The 19,335-nt window shown below is 33.7% G+C and overlaps 11 protein-coding genes and 2 pseudogenes across 13 annotated transcripts, besides 2 other annotated features; 2 read left to right on the forward strand and 11 right to left on the reverse strand.

Moving 5' to 3' along the window:
* Nucleotides 1-9,359: part of a mobile genetic element that runs on past the window's edge.
* TVAGG3_0492640 (organellar and viral DNA polymerase type B) lies at nt 275-1,213 on the reverse strand (the record flags this gene model as incomplete). Its single annotated transcript, XM_051236264.1, has 1 exon — nt 275-1,213. One exon carries the CDS (start codon nt 1,211-1,213, stop codon nt 275-277), a length of 939 nt encoding a protein of 312 aa, XP_051094088.1.
* On the reverse strand, nt 1,845-2,125 carry TVAGG3_0492650 (annotated as a pseudogene). Its single transcript has one exon. A coding segment is annotated over exon 1 (281 nt).
* Nucleotides 2,264-2,477, reverse strand: TVAGG3_0492660 (annotated as a pseudogene). Its single transcript has one exon. A coding segment is annotated over exon 1 (214 nt).
* TVAGG3_0492670 (uncharacterized protein) lies at nt 3,237-3,839 on the reverse strand (the record flags this gene model as incomplete). Its single annotated transcript, XM_051236265.1, has 1 exon — nt 3,237-3,839. A coding segment is annotated over one exon (603 nt), but the record flags the coding sequence as incomplete, so codon positions are not given.
* Nucleotides 4,011-4,601, reverse strand: TVAGG3_0492680 (DNA/RNA polymerases family; the record flags this gene model as incomplete). Its single annotated transcript, XM_051236266.1, has 1 exon — nt 4,011-4,601. One exon carries the CDS (start codon nt 4,599-4,601, stop codon nt 4,011-4,013), a length of 591 nt encoding a protein of 196 aa, XP_051094090.1.
* On the reverse strand, nt 5,464-6,147 carry TVAGG3_0492690 (uncharacterized protein; the record flags this gene model as incomplete). Its single annotated transcript, XM_051236267.1, has 1 exon — nt 5,464-6,147. A coding segment is annotated over one exon (684 nt), but the record flags the coding sequence as incomplete, so codon positions are not given.
* Nucleotides 6,192-6,776, reverse strand: TVAGG3_0492700 (phage tail repeat-like family; the record flags this gene model as incomplete). Its single annotated transcript, XM_051236268.1, has 1 exon — nt 6,192-6,776. The coding sequence occupies one exon, from the start codon at nt 6,774-6,776 to the stop codon at nt 6,192-6,194; it is 585 nt and encodes a 194-aa protein (XP_051094092.1).
* Nucleotides 6,965-7,366, reverse strand: TVAGG3_0492710 (uncharacterized protein; the record flags this gene model as incomplete). The annotated part of the gene is made up of 1 exon (XM_051236269.1): nt 6,965-7,366. One exon carries the CDS (start codon nt 7,364-7,366, stop codon nt 6,965-6,967), a length of 402 nt encoding a protein of 133 aa, XP_051094093.1.
* Nucleotides 9,360-9,812: 453 nt separating the features above from the next.
* Nucleotides 9,813-10,253, forward strand: TVAGG3_0492720 (uncharacterized protein; the record flags this gene model as incomplete). Its single annotated transcript, XM_051236270.1, has 1 exon — nt 9,813-10,253. A coding segment is annotated over one exon (441 nt), but the record flags the coding sequence as incomplete, so codon positions are not given.
* A 411-nt stretch (nt 10,254-10,664) lies between these two features.
* TVAGG3_0492730 (serine threonine-protein phosphatase family) lies at nt 10,665-10,907 on the reverse strand (the record flags this gene model as incomplete). The annotated part of the gene is made up of 1 exon (XM_051236271.1): nt 10,665-10,907. One exon carries the CDS (start codon nt 10,905-10,907, stop codon nt 10,665-10,667), a length of 243 nt encoding a protein of 80 aa, XP_051094095.1.
* An 18-nt stretch (nt 10,908-10,925) lies between these two features.
* TVAGG3_0492740 (uncharacterized protein) lies at nt 10,926-11,288 on the reverse strand (the record flags this gene model as incomplete). Its single annotated transcript, XM_051236272.1, has 1 exon — nt 10,926-11,288. The coding sequence occupies one exon, from the start codon at nt 11,286-11,288 to the stop codon at nt 10,926-10,928; it is 363 nt and encodes a 120-aa protein (XP_051094096.1).
* Nucleotides 11,289-13,050: 1,762 nt separating this feature from the next.
* Nucleotides 13,051-14,649, forward strand: TVAGG3_0492750 (ribonuclease inhibitor domain-containing protein; the record flags this gene model as incomplete). The annotated part of the gene is made up of 1 exon (XM_001323812.2): nt 13,051-14,649. One exon carries the CDS (start codon nt 13,051-13,053, stop codon nt 14,647-14,649), a length of 1,599 nt encoding a protein of 532 aa, XP_001323847.2.
* A 1,959-nt stretch (nt 14,650-16,608) lies between these two features.
* On the reverse strand, nt 16,609-18,771 carry TVAGG3_0492760 (von Willebrand factor A domain-containing protein 5A family; the record flags this gene model as incomplete). Its single annotated transcript, XM_001323811.1, has 1 exon — nt 16,609-18,771. The coding sequence occupies one exon, from the start codon at nt 18,769-18,771 to the stop codon at nt 16,609-16,611; it is 2,163 nt and encodes a 720-aa protein (XP_001323846.1).
* A 373-nt stretch (nt 18,772-19,144) lies between these two features.
* Nucleotides 19,145-19,241: a mobile genetic element.
* Nucleotides 19,242-19,335: the final 94 nt, after the last annotated feature.

Genomic DNA, 19,335 nt, shown 5'->3' on the forward strand with positions numbered 1-19,335 from the left:
ATTCATGATTTTTGTGCTGAATTCAATAAAAATAATGTTTAGGTGAAGAGGTGAGATTTCACCTCTTTTTTCACCTTTTTTTTCACCCCAGTTATTTTATAAACGTTTCACATGGTAAACGTTATTTTTGGAATTTTGTGAAAACTCAACGGTTTGACACATGCCCTAAAAATTATTTTACTCAGAATTTTGTTGCTGAATTCAATAAAATATATATTTAGGTGAAGAGGTGAGATTTCACCTCTTTTTTCACCTAATTTTTCACCTCTTTTTTTCACAAGCGTTTTACATGAATTGTACGATGTATATTTGAAATCCTAAACAGTTTTGTAGCTTCTATTTCTTCTTTTAGTACATCGAGTGTTTTAACAATGCCGAAAGTCTCTTTATACTTCTTCTTGACGTCAGATAATAGGAAATCGTCAGCAGTTGGATAGTTTTTGTTCAGAAATGCTAACATGTCCATTTTATCTTCTGCTGGCTTTTCTGCTTCTTTCTTTAAGTCTGCATAGTCGTTTCTCATTCTTTCTATCTCTTTGACGGAGTAGTTATATTTCCTAATTGCTGCCTTACATTTTGAACATTGCGGATTCATTTTTGCGTTATACATTGAAATAAAACCAGCTAAAACAACTAAAGCGTCAATTGCTCTCTTCATCTCAAACATAGCGGGTCTTATTTGTTTGTTCCATACTTTGCCTCTTCTATCTTTATCTCTTATTTCCCAAACACATTCAGCAACTAACGAAACAAAGTTGTCGTAGGTCTTAAATTCTTCAGATTTATATATGTCAGAAATATTTTTATAAACCATGTCGCAATCTTTGTCCATAACTTTATGGTTGCAATGAAAACCAAGGAATTTATAATTTACCTTTCGTATGAATTTCTTAATTTCTACTGAGTCAGTTGCTTTGACTTCAATTTCGTCGAATTCAGGAATAGTTAGTTTTTGCTGCTGAATTTCAGGTAGTTTAGGCAAATGGTCGATGAGGTCCTCCATTTCATAAAGATACTGTTCATTTTCTTCATCCTGTGCGGTACAGTCTAAATTACTTGTTAAAAGTTCTTGCTTTATCTTCTGGATTTCTGTTTCAAAAGTATATGAAGAAGGAATAAAGCTTTTCATCTCTACTAGCATAGATGTTGGATTCATGACTAACGAGTTTGGTGTTGTTGTTTGAATTGTTGTTGTGCCGATTGTTGAAATCATATCTTTTATACAAAATAAAAAAAAATAAATAAAATAAAACTAACTTTATTTTTTCTATCTTAAGGAAATTCATGAAAATTCAAGAGGGTAGAAATGAGGGTAGATCTAACCATCTACCCGACATTCTCGTCAAATACAAAAAAATGAAGAATAACTTTCACTTTTTCATTATATAACTGTTATTTTTGACGAAGTGAAGATTTGCACTTCGTCAAAAAAATCCCTGAAATCATATCTTTTATACAAAAAAATGAAGAATAACTTTCACTTTTTCATTATATAACTGTTATTTTTGACGAAGTGAAGATTTGCACTTCGTCAAAAAAATCCCTGAAATCATATCTTTTATACAAAATAAAAAAATAAATAAAAATAAAACTAACTTTATTTTTTCTATCTTAAGGAAATTCATGAAAATTCAAGAGGGTGAAAAAACAGGTGAAAAAAGAGGTGAAATCTCACCTCTTCACCTAAACATTATTTTTGGTGTAAATTTCATTGACTGACTGACTGACGGCACAAAGTGGCTTAACGAAAACATTAATATATAAAATTCATGAAAATTCATGAAAATTCAAGAGGGTGAAAAAACAGGTGAAAAAAGAGGTGAAATCTCACCTCTTCACCTAAATTATATTTTTTGGTCCGGGAACAACTTTCTCTCAATTGGAGCTGTAGCATACTCTTTGCGTAAGCGGTTCAGACCTTCTTCGAAGTCTTGGTCTCTCTTGGACTGAGATTGGAATTGGAATTGCTGGGGTGGAGCTTGCTGGAACATCCAAGGGTTGGGGAAGTAAGGCATAGGCTGAGGAGGGTAGTTCGGGAAGCCTTGTGGTGGGTAGTAACCTTGAGGTGGAAATTGGTAGTAATTCGGAGGTACTTGCTGGAACTGAGGTTGCTGAGGAGACTGTTGTGGTTCTTTAGGTTCCTCTGGTTTGGGAATGGACTGGGTTGGTGGGACGTGGGACATTCGTTTGTGGCTTAACCGTCGGACCACAACGATAAAAATCTCTGCTACTAGCAGTACTTTTACTGACAGTAGCAGTACTTTTACTGACAGTAGCAGTACTTTTTCTGACAGTAGCAGTACTTTATCGTCGAAAACCCTCTCAAATTTTCCTTTTTACTGACAGTAGCAGTACTTTTACTGACAGTAGCAGTACTTTTACTGACAGTAGCAGTACTTTTACTGACAGTAGCAGTACTTTTACTGACAGTAGCAGTACTTTTACTGACAGTAGCAGTACTTTTACTGACAGTAGCAGTACTTTTACTGACAGTAGCAATGGTCGAGGTCGAACCTACCGACGAGGCAATTTACCTAATTGAAATTAACGAGCTTGTTAAAGACTTCCTCAGGCAGAATGTAAAAGGCAAGCTTGTTAACGGTTGGATAACGGAAGGGCTGCCTTGAATCTCGAGACTTCGACCGGAATTCCAATTCAAATACCAGAAAACACTCCTTTCGACGACATAAAGCAAGCAAAGAAGGAAGCCATTATAAAGTTCTTTGCCAAGCGTCCTTGGATACTACTTCCAAACAGAGAGAGTCCAATTCCACGAATTATACAAATTCTCAGAGCACTGTTCCACTTCTCGGGTCAACCATTCTACATAACCTGTGAAGGCGACATCCAACCAGTTCAGTAAACCTTAACGTTTAACTTCACTTTTTTATGTTTTTTGTGAAAGTGTCAAAAATAAATTGTTTTCATGAGTTTTCTACGATATTAGAAAAAATGTTATTTTCTAATATCTTCACATTCAATACTTTTTCAGCACTTTTCCGTAGTTATATATGAAAGACAATTCGAGATAAAAGTCATAGTACAATGGAATAATATGTTGCACACCATTTGTTGTGAACCAAACTTGAAAGTCAGAGAAACTGTTACTAGGTGGTTCGTAGAATTTAGAAGCAAAGTCATAAAAAGTCCTTACCAATACATAGAAAACTATTGTTGCTTGAACTGAAACTTGCATGACACATAACATTTTGAGGGTCAAACACGTTTCTATAAACTGTCAAATCTGCTGGTGGAAGTATAAATTTAAATGGACCATCTGGTGGTAATGGTTCGTTCTGGTTTAGTAACCGAAGAAATTGTGCCCAAGAACGTTTGTCTACTTTCCAAAATAAAAACTCTGTATCTCTTGGAGGGTTAATTTCAATCTTTTGAAATGAAACGGTGGAGTTCATCTTGTCATATTCTAGTTTCAGATAGTATGTTCCATTTAGTAAAGAGTCGTATTTTTCTTGAAATTCCCAATAATATTTGTTCATTTGAGTTTGAAAGTCATTTAGAGTTTTCTCAAGACTTTCGTCTGAACGAACTGTAAAGATTCTCATTTCGTCAAATTTGTCTATTAGACCATCAGAACCTTTATACTGCCCATGAAAATATACTGCGAACATAAATGCGTTAGTTCTATTTGAAAACAAAACTCTTCTAAATCCTATTGCCTTTGCATCTGAAGGACTTTGAAGCCAACGAATTGGATAGTCAAACCTGTATGCTCGGGATGAAATTTCTTCATCTGAAATAGTCCTACCAGCATTTGTAAAGATATAGTCTAACGGTTTTGTATCTGCTACTTTTGTTCTTTGTTTTTCAACCTGAAGCATTTAATATATGTAAAAATATATTGTTTTAAAATGGTATGCCATATAGCTTCTTGAATTTGTTAAGAAGTATTTGAACGTATTTTCCATCTGTATCTCTAGTGTTTACATAAGCAAACACAGCGTACATTTCAAATAAAATAAAAAAATGTCACTTTTTTAAAAATAAATTTTTTATTTCATGCAATGTTTTATTTCTGTGCCGTCTTCAAGTATGCCCCAATATTTCCTTTTCGATATTACATGAACTTCGGAAAATACCTTATCTAGCTTAAAACAGCCCATCTTTTCACCGACCATTCCCATTTCAATGAGTTTGTTGTATCCTTCTTCGTTCGTCATGAGTGCGTCAATGTTCTCATAGTAAACCTTCACTTTCGATTTGACTTCGGAGAAGAATTTGTTGTACTCGTCAAGGACTGCCTTTGCGAACTGAGGGTAAGACCAATGTTCGACAATAGGTTTTAATGTGGTTACTAAGCCACTTTGACCTTGAGTGAATTCGTACTTCAAAACAAAAGGAGAAAACCTTTCAACAAAGTTGTCGACCTTCTCATAATGTTTACTCTTCATCTCTTGAGGTTTCTTAATGGAATATCCCCATGTCGAATTCATAAGCAATTTGAGTGTCATTGCAAGTTTGGGGTTTGAAGCTTTCCTAATATCATACAGTTGTTGTATGACTTTTCCAACTGTATAGTTCCTTCCCGGGAACTCACCATCTTCGTTTGGAATTCCAGTCGGAATATATTGGACAAACCTCATGTACGCAGCGTTAAGGTCGACATAGTATATCTTTTCGTTTGAGTCGAACTTGTCGCAACCAATTGGTCCAGTTTGTGGAAATTCAAGTGAGTCTCTTATCTTCTGAGAAACTTCTCCTGTTATCTCATAAACATTCGTCGAAGCAACCTTTTCATATAAACCTTCTGACCTAACTCAGATGCTCTCCAATACAATTTGACGTCAATTGGATGTCTCAATGGAAGTTTGTTTATAGCATCTTGAAGTTCTTGCAACCTCATTGGAAGTTCTTCTGGTTCAGGTTGGTATCCGAACATACCAACTCCTTGTGGAACTGTGTACTTCTTTTGTACTAGAACTTTGTCTGGAACAACTTTTGGCTTGCTAACAATGAAAAGTTTGTTTCGTCTTTTGGTACAAAAGTTTCTGTCAGCTTGTCATCTGGAATTGGTTCCAACAAACCTTTCTCGAAAAGAATGTTTACAGCTCTGACAATGTTGCACTTGCCTTTTCCGAACAATGGGTTTGTAAGACTTTCGTTCAACATGAAGTGGTTGTGGACAATTACAATCTTCAACCATGGTAAATTGAACTCAACAACATAGTCGTCATGTGAAGAACCTTTAGCTGTAGGTATGTTGACTCGGATATTGACATTTGCCAACGGTGCAATTTTTGCCAACTGACCTCTGAGAATGTACCTTGTCTTCACACATGACTCAAGATACTTCATCTTCTCATCTGTAACAAGACCAGAGTTCCTGAGACATGTAAGAATGCAAGGTTCGTTGACAATTGTTTCAATTGAATTGTAAATTCCATACCTTGTCAAGTCAATGTCAGACTTATTTATGAACGGGAAGTATCCAGCATGTTGTCTGACTGCTTGAGGGTTAGGTTGGTACCATTCGAACTTGACACTTGCAATTCCTTCAATTGCATTCAAAATGTCTGAGTCGGAGTCAACCATTTGTTCTCTCTTTGTAGTCTTGAAAGCGTCAAGAAGTTTTGCGGCTGTTTGTTCATTGCCATGTGCATAGTAAATGTGACCATCCAAATCTGTTATGGTCAATCTGAGATTGTGTCCTTTCTTATTTTCGTCTTGTATGGCAGCAAGTACTCCCATGAAGCCTTCTTTGTTCTTTCCTTCGTCAAAGTTTACTGTAAAGGTTCGACCAGATGTAATTTGACTTCTAACTTCACGATACTTTTCATATGCATATCTTGTTCTTTCCATGGGAGCATGTGTGTCTTCACCTTTTCCTTTTTTCCTTCTCAAAGGATGCAATTGTTCGTCATGTTTCCAGTAGAATCTGGCAAAGCCGTCGTGTCCTTCAACTTGAGGTTCACTAACATCGAAAGGCATGTCCATAAGACGTTCTTCTTCTAACCTCTCTAGTCTGTTTGGATAATTTGCACGTGTTGTTTCCAAATCCATTTCGTAGCGAAGACCAGACAATTTGTCATAGACTTTTATGGGTCTTCCCTTCCTATATTTAAACTTCTTCGAAACTCTCCAACCATATCTTTGTAACTCTGCTTTTATTCTAGCAGACTTTCTATCCATTCTATATGGGGGCATTTTTATAAAAATTAAAAATTTTTTTTTCTTTACTTTACATAACCGCCTGCTGCCATAAGTCTTTGACGCCAACCCATACCAGCTAATGAAGGTTGACTTGGTTTAGTTTCCAAACTAAACTTTGGTTTTGGTTTATCTTCAGTTTTTGGTTTTTCTTCTTCTATCGGTTTTTCGTCACTTTTCGGTTCCTCTGACTTTACTTCACTTGCAGGAACAGTTGTGTCGTCAACATCTTCATAAATATCATATGCCATTTGTTTTTGTTTTCCTTTCAACTTTTTGTGTTTGTTGTAAAGTTTAGAATATTTCGACTCTAAGTCAATGAGATGTTCTATAATGAACTGTTGGTCAGTGAAGTAAACTTTTCCATCTGTTGTCTCGAAAGCTCCTTCAGACTTCAATATTTTATTTGTGAGAGTCTGTTTCTTTTTTGAGATACTAGCCGTTCCATTTTTATGAAAAGTGACTTTGTAGTTAGGGTTTGTATTTCCAGACCTGGCACTTTCTATTATTGAATTTTTCTCTTCATCTGTAAGTTCTTTGACAGGTTTTGACAATGGTTCTGAACTTTTTGTTTGTGGTGTCAAATCTACCGTTTCAACTTCTTCGGTCATTTCATCTCAGTAAAAAATTTTAGTTTGGTTTGTTTTCAACTGGTTGTTTAGGTTTTTTAAGTCGGTCTAAAACTTCCTGAGGTATAGGAAGAACTTGACAAACACGTGTAACTGCTGGAAGCCGACAAATCCATCTTGAACTTATTTGTCTCAATGCTGCATTGTTCATTTCATCTCAATAAAAAACTTTACATTCCCCACGTTTGAGGCGGTTGAGGTTGGTTATTGTTTACCCACTGTTGTGCATGGTTATATCCTCTGTTAAAGAATCTTTCACCTTGGTCCATATAGTGTCCTGCTTGGTTATAGTAGTCATTTGCTTTGTTATAATAGTTTCCTGCTTGTCTTCCTACATTGTCCATCCATCCTTGAACTTTTCCTCTTGTTTCAGGATTTGGAATAAGATTTGTTGCATCTCGTGCTACATCCCAACCTTTCTGTACAGTTTGTATAATAGGTTGTGCTTTCTCTTTCAGTATACCTAATGTACTCAAAATCTTCCTTCCAATTCCAAATGCACCTCTGGCTATTGTTCCCACTGCGGGCAAAAATCTAGATGCAACTCCTGCTAATGCGCCAAATAAACCCATTTCTTATGGGTTAAAAAATGACGAATCCAAACAAGGACCCCTATGTTTCTAAGGCAACAAAAAAAGCACTCATGATAAAAATCTTTAGTTCAACACCAAATGCTTGGTTTATGGATATCTTGGAAAACATTCCGAGAGTTAGAACAGATGGACCACCATACTGGTTAATATTTGTTGGTCAAAACACAAGATACTGTGAAGCCATACCATTATGGTCCAAAAATATTTTAGATGTGAAAACTGCTTTGACAATATTCGTTGACAAATACCATCCAACAAAACTGACATCTGACTGTGAAAGTTCTTTCAAATCAGATGATATTAAAAACTATCTGCGTTCAAAAAATGTAAACCAATATTTCATTGTCGACCAAAACCATTCTGCTCTTGGTGTCATTGACGGATGTATAAAAATGTTAAGAGACTTAAACCAACCACAAGGTGGTGAAGCAAATGAAATGTCATATGACGACAAATATAGACACTTCTCCATGGCAAAGATGAGACAAGTTTTAAATATTTACAATAACCGTAAACAAAAAGGTTTGGGAAACCACTCCCCCGAAGAAATGAAAAACAACCCTGACTTAGAGAAAGACTATATATTTAATAATTTAGTCAAAAGAGACAAACAAGAAAGAATGCCGGGCTTCAAACTTCAGAAAGGTGACAAAGTAAAAATAGAAATACCTAAACGCGACCCATATGAAAAATACTATTGACTATGACAACAATGGGAACTCGACAGGTACTCACATTCGTGTTCGTAAAAATAGAAGAAAGTATACAAGAGAATATTATGAAGTTTTAGGCAAACATGGCAAAATGTACACATTGCAAGCAGAAGATAAAACTACTATTGTCAGACCTCGTTTCAAACTTGTCAAAGTTCAAGGTGGTATACTTTCAAAGACAGTTCCTAACAAATATAAGACAACTCCTGACGAATATGCTAAAGAAGTTGAAAATGACGACTAAGCAATTCTATACCATGCGTAAACTGTCATGTAAGGTGGCATGTATTCTTTACTTTGTCCCGTTGTTTGTGTATATCCTGAAACGTGATGTGTATGGTTTCCTCCTCCCTCAGTGTTACTCCAGTAACAATTTATAGCAAACTTAACGTTGTCTTTAACATCATATCCTTTACCTTTTGTCATTGCTGACCAATCCAATATCTATGCTTATGCCAACCTGCTTGAGATGTACTTAAATCTATGTAGTGACTGTGTGCAGGTAAATTTTCACCTGAAATCGTTTTACTTCCACCTGTTTCCTTTGAAGAGTTTGCACAATACAAAAACCTGTCGACTATTTGAGTCCAAGTTCCAAAACCAAGTACTACTTCTGGTCTGGTAGAGTTCATTGAAACATATAATGAGCCAACCGGGTAAATAAGATTCGGCAAAATTTGTTTAAGCACATTGAGTTCCTGTCTTAGATGCATAATACTATTGTCATTAGATATCAAAGTATCTACAAGACTTGTTGCCGGTGGTATTGTTGGACCTTTACTTGGCAAGGTTGTGTTTAGTGTAATATCATCTGCTGTAAAAGTTGTAAAACTTGTATGTGTATGAGTCTTATCTGCTTTCTTCTCTAACTCATCGTTAACATAAGTTTTATCTGCTTTAAGGTCTAAACATCCTGAAACCCATCCTGTATCAGCTTTAGTTTTAAAAATCTTCGATGTCCATTCATGATACCATTCAACCCTTTCTTTAATTTCATTATCCTTTTCATCCACATATTCCTTATCTGCCTTCTTCATTAACTTACTAGCCACATATTCCTTATCCGCTTTCTTTTCAAGGCTAACGTTTAAGTTTGTTATTTCAGATATAGAATGTGTATGAGTCTTATTTGCTTTTGTCTCTAATGTTTCTTGTAAGTTTGTAATATTTGCAATGGTATGTGTATGTCCAACGGCACTTTTCCTGTTTAAGGTTTCTTGTAAGTTTGTAATATCAGATATAGAATGTGTATGAGTCTTTTTAGAATATTCGTTTTCAGCTCTTGTCACTTCACTTGACATTTTATTGTCAACATATGTTTTGTCTGCTAGTTCAGGATGAGTATGTTCTTTTGTTGCATAAGCATTGTTAGCTCTTTCTTCTTCTTTTGCTATTGCATCGTCTACATATTCTTTGTCAGCTTTGTTGTCAACATCTGCTTTCAAAAGAAGTTCATTTATAGGTTTCTCGTTTAAAGTTCCTTTTGTTGGATTTATACAGACAGTATTGTTCTTCTTGTCTTGAAATAGAAACTCATCTGTCATTGGGTTTATTGTCAGTTTTAAGTTTCCTTCTTTCAATGACTCAGATATCTTAGAATAGTTTGAAAAGTTTGTTGTGTTCTTATTTAGAGCTTGCATAATGAGTTGTCGGTTGTGTTGTATTTCTCTTATGGAAGCAATATCTTTCGACATTTTTATTCTAGATAAAATATGCTTCCAATAGAAAAAGAAAATTCTAGAGTTGCTACAACTAAACCATTAGATGAACTTTTTACTAATGTCGGTCAAAAGTTTGAGACAGATACCGTAAAGCATGAAGGCTATCGTTTTGACTACCCATTAAGATGGTTAAGAGACCCATCCGTCACAAAAGCTATTGGCTTTCGTAGAATGAAGTTCATTTCAGAAGCCATACATGGTTTCCCATTTACGGTCGGTTTTGAAGTTCGATACTATAACAAAGAAAAACGTATGTATGAGAAATTTGAACAGGGAAAACTTTTACAAGTTAGTTTGCTTGTAAACTTAGAAACAACTCTTCAAGCTTTTCAAGAAAAAATAAACGATATCTATATTGAATATGCAAACCAGTATAACATTGACGAAGGAGAATACCATCTCGATATTATTTATGACAGGAAAAATGCAACTGTTAAAATCAATAAAATAGAAGACCTTGGAGAAAACGTTTATATTTCTACAAAATATAACAACTTGGCATGGTATAGATTTATGAGGATGTTAAATCAGCCTGCAGCATATCCAGTACACCCGGACTATTATGAAGTCGAAACCCTAATGGAACATATGAAAATATTTTCGACCCAGCTGCTATTATTGTTCATGCTTCATTTTCTGGCGCCCAAAACTCTTTCTTATGCTTGGCAAATGACTTTTACGAAAAACCTACAAAGTTATATGAACCGCCGAGTGGAAGTATTTCAGACTTTCAAGTATGGTTTACTACAGATGGAAGAAAAAGAATAATTCCATTATACCATGCGTTTTACTTAGAACTTAGTTTCATATACAACTACTATCGAACGATAAAAATATAATTTTTTAATACGGTTGAGGTGTTGGATTTGGTTGCCAACTAGACTGTGGTGCAGGTTCAGGCTGTTGTATAACAGGAGCTTGTTCTTCTGGTTCAGGGTCTTTAGGTATAATACCAACAAACTGACCTACTCTTTTACCAATATTTTTGACTCCGTTCCAAATTCCTCTTCCTACGGTTTTTATTCCATTCCATATACCTCTTCCAACTCTTCTGAAGAAGTTTCCAATACTACTGAAGAAACCCATTTTACTATATGTAAAAATCTAATGTCCACCTAGTCTTTTGCGTTTCCTGTTGAGTTCCATAGCATTCTTTAACTGGAGCTCATACATTCTGTTTCTCCTCTGGTAGAAAACATATTCTGGGTCAACTCCTGTGTTCGCGTCATCTGCATAAAGTTGTTTATATCCCACTTCAGGGTTTGTATAAAACTCTTTCCATCTCATATTTGCATACCATGGTGGCAAACCTAACGCAGCGTCATTTGACATGGCAGTTTGCATTTGTACATCTGTTGGCACTTGACCATAGTTTGCCATTGCAGTTTGTATTCTAACTTCATTTGGAATATTCTCTGGGTTTGGTTGTCCAGGTTGCTGTGCATTCGCTAAGTTCTGTGCGTCCATTTAATATTAGATAAAAATATCTCTTACGAGTACATATACTGAACATTTGCAGGCATTGGTTCATCTTCATATTCTCTGTACTTTTCTGCCACGTCAAATAAATAAATGACACAATGGAAAAAACCTAAAACAAGTAGTCCTATTTCAAACCACATTTACTTACTAATAAAATTTCTTTATTGTGACACTTTCTCCAGTTTATAGGACCTCTCTCATATTCTATCTTGTCATATCTAAACTCATAGTCGTTTATATCTTCTAACCATCTCATAACGGTTTCCAAACCACTTTTATCGGATGTAAAGTAAAAGCATGGATGGTTATGTATAACGTCTAAAGTTTCTAAAGAGTCTCTCAAAGTCCAGTCTACTTGGTATTGAAAATCCATGTGTTATAGAACGGCGGGTCCACTATAAAGAAAACATTTTCCTTGTCTTTATATTTTTCATACAACTCTGTCCAACGACATCTCACAAACTCTATACCCTCAATATATTTTTCTATGTTCTCTTTGAAAACATTTGTATAGTTAAGAGATAAAACTTTTGACATAAGTGTTTCAATGTCATGAACTCTTATAGCACCACTATATAATAGTCTAGCAGATATACTATCCCAGTCTATATATTCTGCTTTTTTCAAAACCTCTCTCACAATATTTTTCTTATCTAATGGTATACGTTCCATCTTACCTATAGGTATCTTTTCTTTTAACTCTTTCAATATATTGTTTGTGTCTGGAATATGTTTGAGACGGTCCATATAGTTGTCGAAGTCATTGCATATAATCTTTGAGTCTGGGAATATTGTATGACACAAATGGGATATATAGAAACTTCCACCGAACAAATCTACAAATGTTAGACCATTCGGTAGTTTCTTAAGTTCTCTCAATATAATATCTTTACATCTACTCTTATTTCCAAAGAACGGTAACGGTGGTTTTGTAAAATTCATTATATATATAATAATAAAAATGTTTTTACCCGAAAAGTGACAGAAAAGTGACAAAGCATGAAAACATATATAATTTGTGAAAAGCGACACATTATATAATGTTTTCGACCCAGAAGAAGGCTTCTTCCCAGAAGCAATGGAGGAAGAAGAAGAGTCCTCCGAATTCACACCAGAAGACTAACAATTTTCCGAATAAAAACTTCATTTATACTAAACATCTTCGGGGCTAGAGGGCGCAACGCGCCTGGAAGCCCCACTTACCTGACCTAAATCATACAGAGTTAATATAGTGCTTCATTATATTTCTCAAATTAATAGAAATAATCAAAAAATAAACATTTGTGATACAAAAAGGTTGAAAAGCAAATGTTCTTCAGTAAAACGCATCTACATTTCTCCATAAAGTTCGAATTATGGTTCATGGTGAGGAAGCTATGACAAAATATTGAGGGAAATCTGCTTATTCCGGAAGATATTTCTATTCATGCATGATTTATTTAGATTGATATCTCCATCTTCTTGTTTGATTTCCTTTATGAGCAGTGGAAACGAAAATACGGCTAATCGGAGATGGCTTATTATAAGTATTGGTATTTCGCTAAATTTTTATGCACAATAAGTCCTGTTATATAAAAAGAAAGCTATATGCTCTAACCCATTGATGACACCCATCTGTAGGATGTTGTTTTCTTACATTTTATATTTTTGAGTTAATTGAATTCATAAACAAAAAAACGAATATGAATTAAATAATGAAACTTGATACAAATTTGGATTGTTGCAGATTTGTCAATTTTTCATTTCTATGTTTCGGACCAAGATTGGATTTTTTCGTCTTTTACAAGCTAATTTATTCGTGAACTCTGCCCCAGTCATAAAGGACAATGTAATGTACATTACATCTAGTGATGACATGAATAATAGCATGTTAATTCAAAACTTGGCTTTTGAGAACCAAATTAATCACATTGTAATTGAAGGTGATTCGCTTGATAACTTACCACGTTTGAATTACTTGTTTAATATAACAAAAATCGATATTTTGGCTCAAAAAATTAATAATATTCCTGAAAATTGTTTTTCTTTTTGCAAAAATCTTACAAGCGTCCAGCTTCATTCGGGAATTGTAACCATTAATGCAAATGCTTTCTATTCAACACCAATTTCCGAAATTAATCTCGATAATGTCAAAGAAATTCATAATTTTGCATTCAAATGCTGTCCAAATCTCTTAGAATTAAATTTACCTGCAATACAAGTAATAGGAAAGAACGCAACTGAATCATCCGGAATTCAAACAGTAAAATTAGGATATAGCCTTGTAGAAGTGAGTGATTTCGCATTTTTCAACTGTAAACAACTAGTTTCGATACAATTCGGTAAAAATTTAACAAAAATTGGAAATGGAGTTTTTATGCTTTGCCAAAACCTAACTCAGCTTAATCTCGAAGACACAAACTTACAAAGTATTGGAAGTTATTCATTCTACGGCCTAAATATTAAAAACATTAAATTTACGAACTCAATCAACCAAATTGGAGCTTATTCATTTGCTTATTCATCAATTTCATCATTAGACTTTCTTGTTAAACTTACAGATTGCGAAATTGACGAATACGCGTTTGCTTATTGCAATGAAATCAAATCAGTCATAATTAACTCAGAAACAAACATTAATGATGCGGTAGGAATGTTTTACTGTTGTTCAAACTTAGAAAATATCACATTAAACGGTAAAGATCTTGATATTCCGATGAATTTTGCTTATTGTTGCTCAAAACTTACAAATTTCGATGCCAAATCGATCAAACAGGTAGAATACAAAGCATTTTATATGTGTTTCAATCTCAAATCAGTCAATTTACATAATTGTAAATTAATCAGTATCAAATCTTTTTCAAATTGCTATAATTTGAATGTTACATCATGGCCATACGGTCCTTTGTATCTTGGAGAGAGTTGTTTCGCGTATTGCTCTAGTTTAGACTTCAAATTAATTCCATCTGGATATTCCGTTCAACAGAAAGCATTTATTGGCTGTACATCGATCAAAACATTATTAATCAAGTCGTTTAGATTCGATTTGCAGACAAGAACCGGTGGACATTTCGTTGGATGCTCTAATATGGTCAACGTTACATTCAACACCATTGATATGTACGCTATACCATGTAATTGTTTTTACAAGTGCACTGCGCTAGAGAGAATCACTCTCCCTGAAGGATGTACGACGATTCTTGAAAATGCCTTCGCATTTACAAATCTGAAAGAGTTTGATTTCACGGACATCAACTATATATGTCAGTCTGCCTTCGAAAGTTCCGCTCTATCTAATGTTTTCTTCACAGAAGATATAACAATCGATAATTTCGCTTTCAAAAATTGTAAATCACTCAAAAAGTGACATTCAACTTTACAACTACAGAATTTAATCCACAATCATTTATTGGCACTGATATTGATGAGATCTGTTTCCCTCATGGTGATTTAACCTTCGACAGCAAATATAAAATGATTTTATCCGAAAATTCGAAAAATTTAATTTTAATTCAAACAAATTCTGATGTTTTCGATGTTCCGATTAATGTAACAAGGATATCAACAGATGCTTTCGCTCTTTCATCGAATATATCTGTTATAAACATAGATCATTACGTTTTTCTAGAAGATTATTCTTTTTCAAGTTTAAATGTGTCAAAAATTAATTTTGACATAAAAGTGACGAAAAAATAGATAATTTTGAAATGGGAGCTTGTTTCGCAGGTCTTGAGAATCTAGAAGTCGTTAATCTTCCAAAACAATTGAATTTTGTCCCCAAAAACTGTTTCTTAAATTGTAAAGTTCTCAAAAAAGTTGACCTCACTTTTGTCAAAGAAATTCAATCTGGCGCTTTCGAGAACTGCCTGAGCTTATCATAAATCATTGTCTCCAATCATTTGGAATCAATTGATTACGAAGCTTTCAAAAATTGTCAAAAATTGACAAAATTTGACATCCCTGATTCTGTCAATGAAATTGGGTTTGGCTGTTTCCATAACTGCATTAATTTGAAGCATGTAACAATAGGAAATGGATTAAGAATTTTGAATTCTTATGTTTTTTCGAATACTTCTATTTCTAATTTGTTTTTGCCAAAAACTGTTTTGGATATTAATAAATTGTGTTTCTACAATTCTAGAAACATCAAAATAACTGTTCCTAAGGATCATCTGCTGTTTAGAGTAGAAGACAACGCGTTGATAATGAAATCTGATGATTCTTTGTTTTTGACATTTGGAAAACTGCCAAAAATTTACGAAATTCCTGAATCTGTCAAAGTTTTGACTGAATCATCAATGCAAACATATATCAATGACATTGTTTTCAATGAAATATTCTTCTATAATGATGATCCTGGTGTTGGAATCATAAAAATACCAAAAAGCGTTGAAATAATTGATGAAAACGCGTTTTCAATGTTGAAATATCTTTTCACGATTTGTTACGAAGGAGAAAAATCATTTGACATCAATTTTAAAGATAATAATGAGTTTGAAAACATTTATGTCAATGATAACTTCTCTTTTGACTCAAACAACATCGTGAAATATAAGTCAGAAAAATGTAAATCAGATCTTCCTGATTTGTTCAAAATGAGATCATTTACTGGACTGACTTCTCTTGAAATAGGACTAATTGTAACAGTTTCTGTTATATCTGTTGTCCTTGCTATATTATTGTATCTGAATATCCGATATATTTGTTTAATCAGATCTTCAAAGAAAATATAAGTAAAAATGTAAATTTTTAATATTCCTGCATATTTTTAACAGCATTTCCTCCTTTATGTTTTCTTTCTTTTCTGATCATCTTTTCTTTTTCTGTCTAAATTTGAATTAAAATCAGACGAGCGTAAGGGCTCACTATCTTAGTTCACGATCTTAAAGATACTCTATTCCATATGATAGAATTGATATCTTTATGAATAAACATAAATGTAGCATTCATTGAACATACTCTATCTTTTCACTGTTTCATGATTTAAAAAAGATCTCTAGAAATAAATTAACGCAACTGGTCAAGAAGAACACTTTAAAATAAAAGAGAAAAGATTGAAGAATCTTGAAGAAAAACTCCAGAGGAAAGAAGAGAGACTTTGCAAGAAGGAAGACATATTAGACAGAAGAGAAAAGATGCTCATTAAAGAAAGAAAGCACAAAGGAAGAAATGCTGGAAGAATATGTAGGAAAGCTTTTCATTAGTTTTCTAAATAAATGATCATAGCTTCAAATCTAGATATTTCATCATTAGAGAAAAATTCGAAAATATTTTTCATTAGAAACTCAATTTAAAAATTAATAAAATAAGATAAAATAAAGTATTATCATTTGTTGATAATATCTTCCCAATCTACATCCTTATCGATATTCTGGAGGAATGAAAGAGCTTTCGATATCATAAGAGAAAATTGAGTCAAGTCATCTTTGAAAGTTCTTCGGATGTATGAAACTGCAGCAACGGTGGCAGCTACATTTCTTCCATATTTTTCTTCGATTTTCGTATCGACATTAACGAAATTATCCCATGAGCCATCAATATTTTGATTAAAGATTAATTTATCTGGAGATGTTTCTTCTGAACTTCCTCCGCTGGATGGGAAAAAGAAAGAGAAAATACTTTTGAGAACTGAAAAATTGGAAGCTGTTTTATCATCATTAGTACTTTCATCTTTCTTAATATTGTATTTAGGCGGACTTGATTTTTTAGATGGCTCAGAAGCTTTTGGTTTTAATAGGCGAGGATTGAGATTTGGAGGATCAGGAGCAATCGAGAACTTCGCGCTACCACGAAAATATCTATCATAGTTAATTCTCATATCAAGATCCGATTGATAATTGACTCCAATGTAGGATGTGAATTGGGAAAGGACACCAGATGACAATGATAGATCAATGCATTTATTTCGAAGATCGCGGTCAGAGAATCTAAATATCATTTCATGGTAATTCCTGGAATATAAACTATATCTGTAAGCAGAAATTTTACTAAAAATATCTGTTTCAATATCATCGATGACATATCGACTGAATAATTGCTTCATTCCTAAGTTGTCATTACATTTGGTAACTGGTATGATAAGACCAATTTCCTCACCTTCATTGAAGCCGCATATCAATATATTTTCTATGTACGACGATTTGATGAAGAAGCTTTGTGGATTTCTTGCAATCAATGGTGGGTATGGTGTAGGCCACATTTCTGTCTGATCGCTTTCACCTTGTATAGAAATATTAGACAATGATGGAGAAAGAGCAGATTTCATAATCTCGACAATCATGTTATTCATGTTGTCATCATCAGCAATTAAAACATAATTTCCTCCACTTTTTGCAGAAATGTTCTTAATTAAACCAGGATCTGCTCCAGATCCAAGACCAATTGCAAAAATTCGGTTGTTTTCTCTTTCTTTTTGTACTCTTGAACAAATCATGTCTGAGTTATGAACTTCACCATCTGTTAATAGAAATATCTTTCTAATAAATCCTTTTCCTAATTTTTTCTTAAAAACATATTCCAATGGTGACAGAATATCAGTACCACCCATGTCTGCATTGATACGAGCTATTGCACTCATTGCATATTTGACGTTTTTATTTGAATAATCACATATTGAAACAACTTCTTTATATGAATTGCCGAATTGAATGATTGAAAATCGGCAACCGATTGGAAGAGAATGAATCAGTATATTCAAACAAAATTTTGCATTTTCAATCCGTGAGCCTGACATTGAACCTGAACAGTCGATTATGAAATAAAATTCCGATTTTTGTTCAACTTTTCCTTCGAATTGTGGATATATAGAAATAGAAATATAACCATCACTTGAAACAGCTATACTTTTGTCTTCATCTTTGATTAAAGTTTCAATAATAATTGCATCTTCTTTAGGAGGTATTTTTGTAACGAAAGTGGCATTGTGACTATCAATTATGTTCATAGTTTCATTAGCAGTGACATGAATATCCCTCAATTCTTTAGTTGTCATGATTGTTGTTGAGAATTCGAAATTATTTGGAATAGTATATGTTACACGACCCTCTTGATATTTGTGAGTAAGAGGGAATTTGTATATATATCCTTTTTCATGGACATCTGCCAAGAAGGAAATTTTCATCTGAATTTCAACTTTTTTGTCCGCTTCGATATTTCCCAAGCCGAAAGAATCAAGACCATTTCCAGCATATTGACCGATCATTGTCATATATCCATCCCTTTTTGCTTCCTTAAACTCTTCCATGGCTTCCTCTTTGGATCGAAGATTTGGTTTGATAACTTTCCCGTCAACAATGAATGTTGGATCATATGTGCAGAAACGCGGTTCACTGGGCATGAAATATATAATGTCTGCTTTGCGACCTGAGTTGTTTACAAATTCTTGCTTAATTGTAAATGAAAGAAATGTATCTTGTTGGATTCCTGTAATACTCAAACCTGTATAAGTAAGGCTTCTATTGCCATCTATGATAACAGCATCGCCAAGCATAAGAAAAAAAATGAACTGAACTTCAATTGTTTCAAAATTTATTACAACTCAATATATAATACATAATATAGCAGTGATAGAATAAAATTAAACTTCAAAAGAAATTGTAAAATCATATCGGTTGTCAATTAAATTAGTTGCTCGCAAACATTCGATCCGACGGTTTTAATCAATAATTGATAAAAGAGGACAGAAATCATCCTAAGAAGATTTTATTACAGCAACCAAGAATTTCACATTAACCGTATTGCTGGTATCATTAAAATATATCAGTTTTTGAAACAATTTCTTTATTGAATATAAGTGATTAAAGAAGAAAAATCATTTTATTTCTTTCATTGAATAAAAATGAAAAGTTTTAAAGCTGCACTCGTCTGACTTTAATTCAAATTTTTGACAATGAGAGTGAAGCGTCATTGAAAAGCAACCTTTAGCATCTGAATTGATTGCCATGTCATAGTGGCGTAAGTTTTTTTTTATGAAAACATTTCCTCAAAAAAGTCTCCACTCCAGATAATCTCAGTATTTATTTTCTCTAATGAATCTGAGGTTAATTTCAAAAAC

This window comes from Trichomonas vaginalis, chromosome II, assembly GCF_026262505.1.
Source record: "Trichomonas vaginalis G3 chromosome II, whole genome shotgun sequence".
NCBI classification, from domain to species: domain Eukaryota; phylum Parabasalia; order Trichomonadida; family Trichomonadidae; genus Trichomonas; species Trichomonas vaginalis.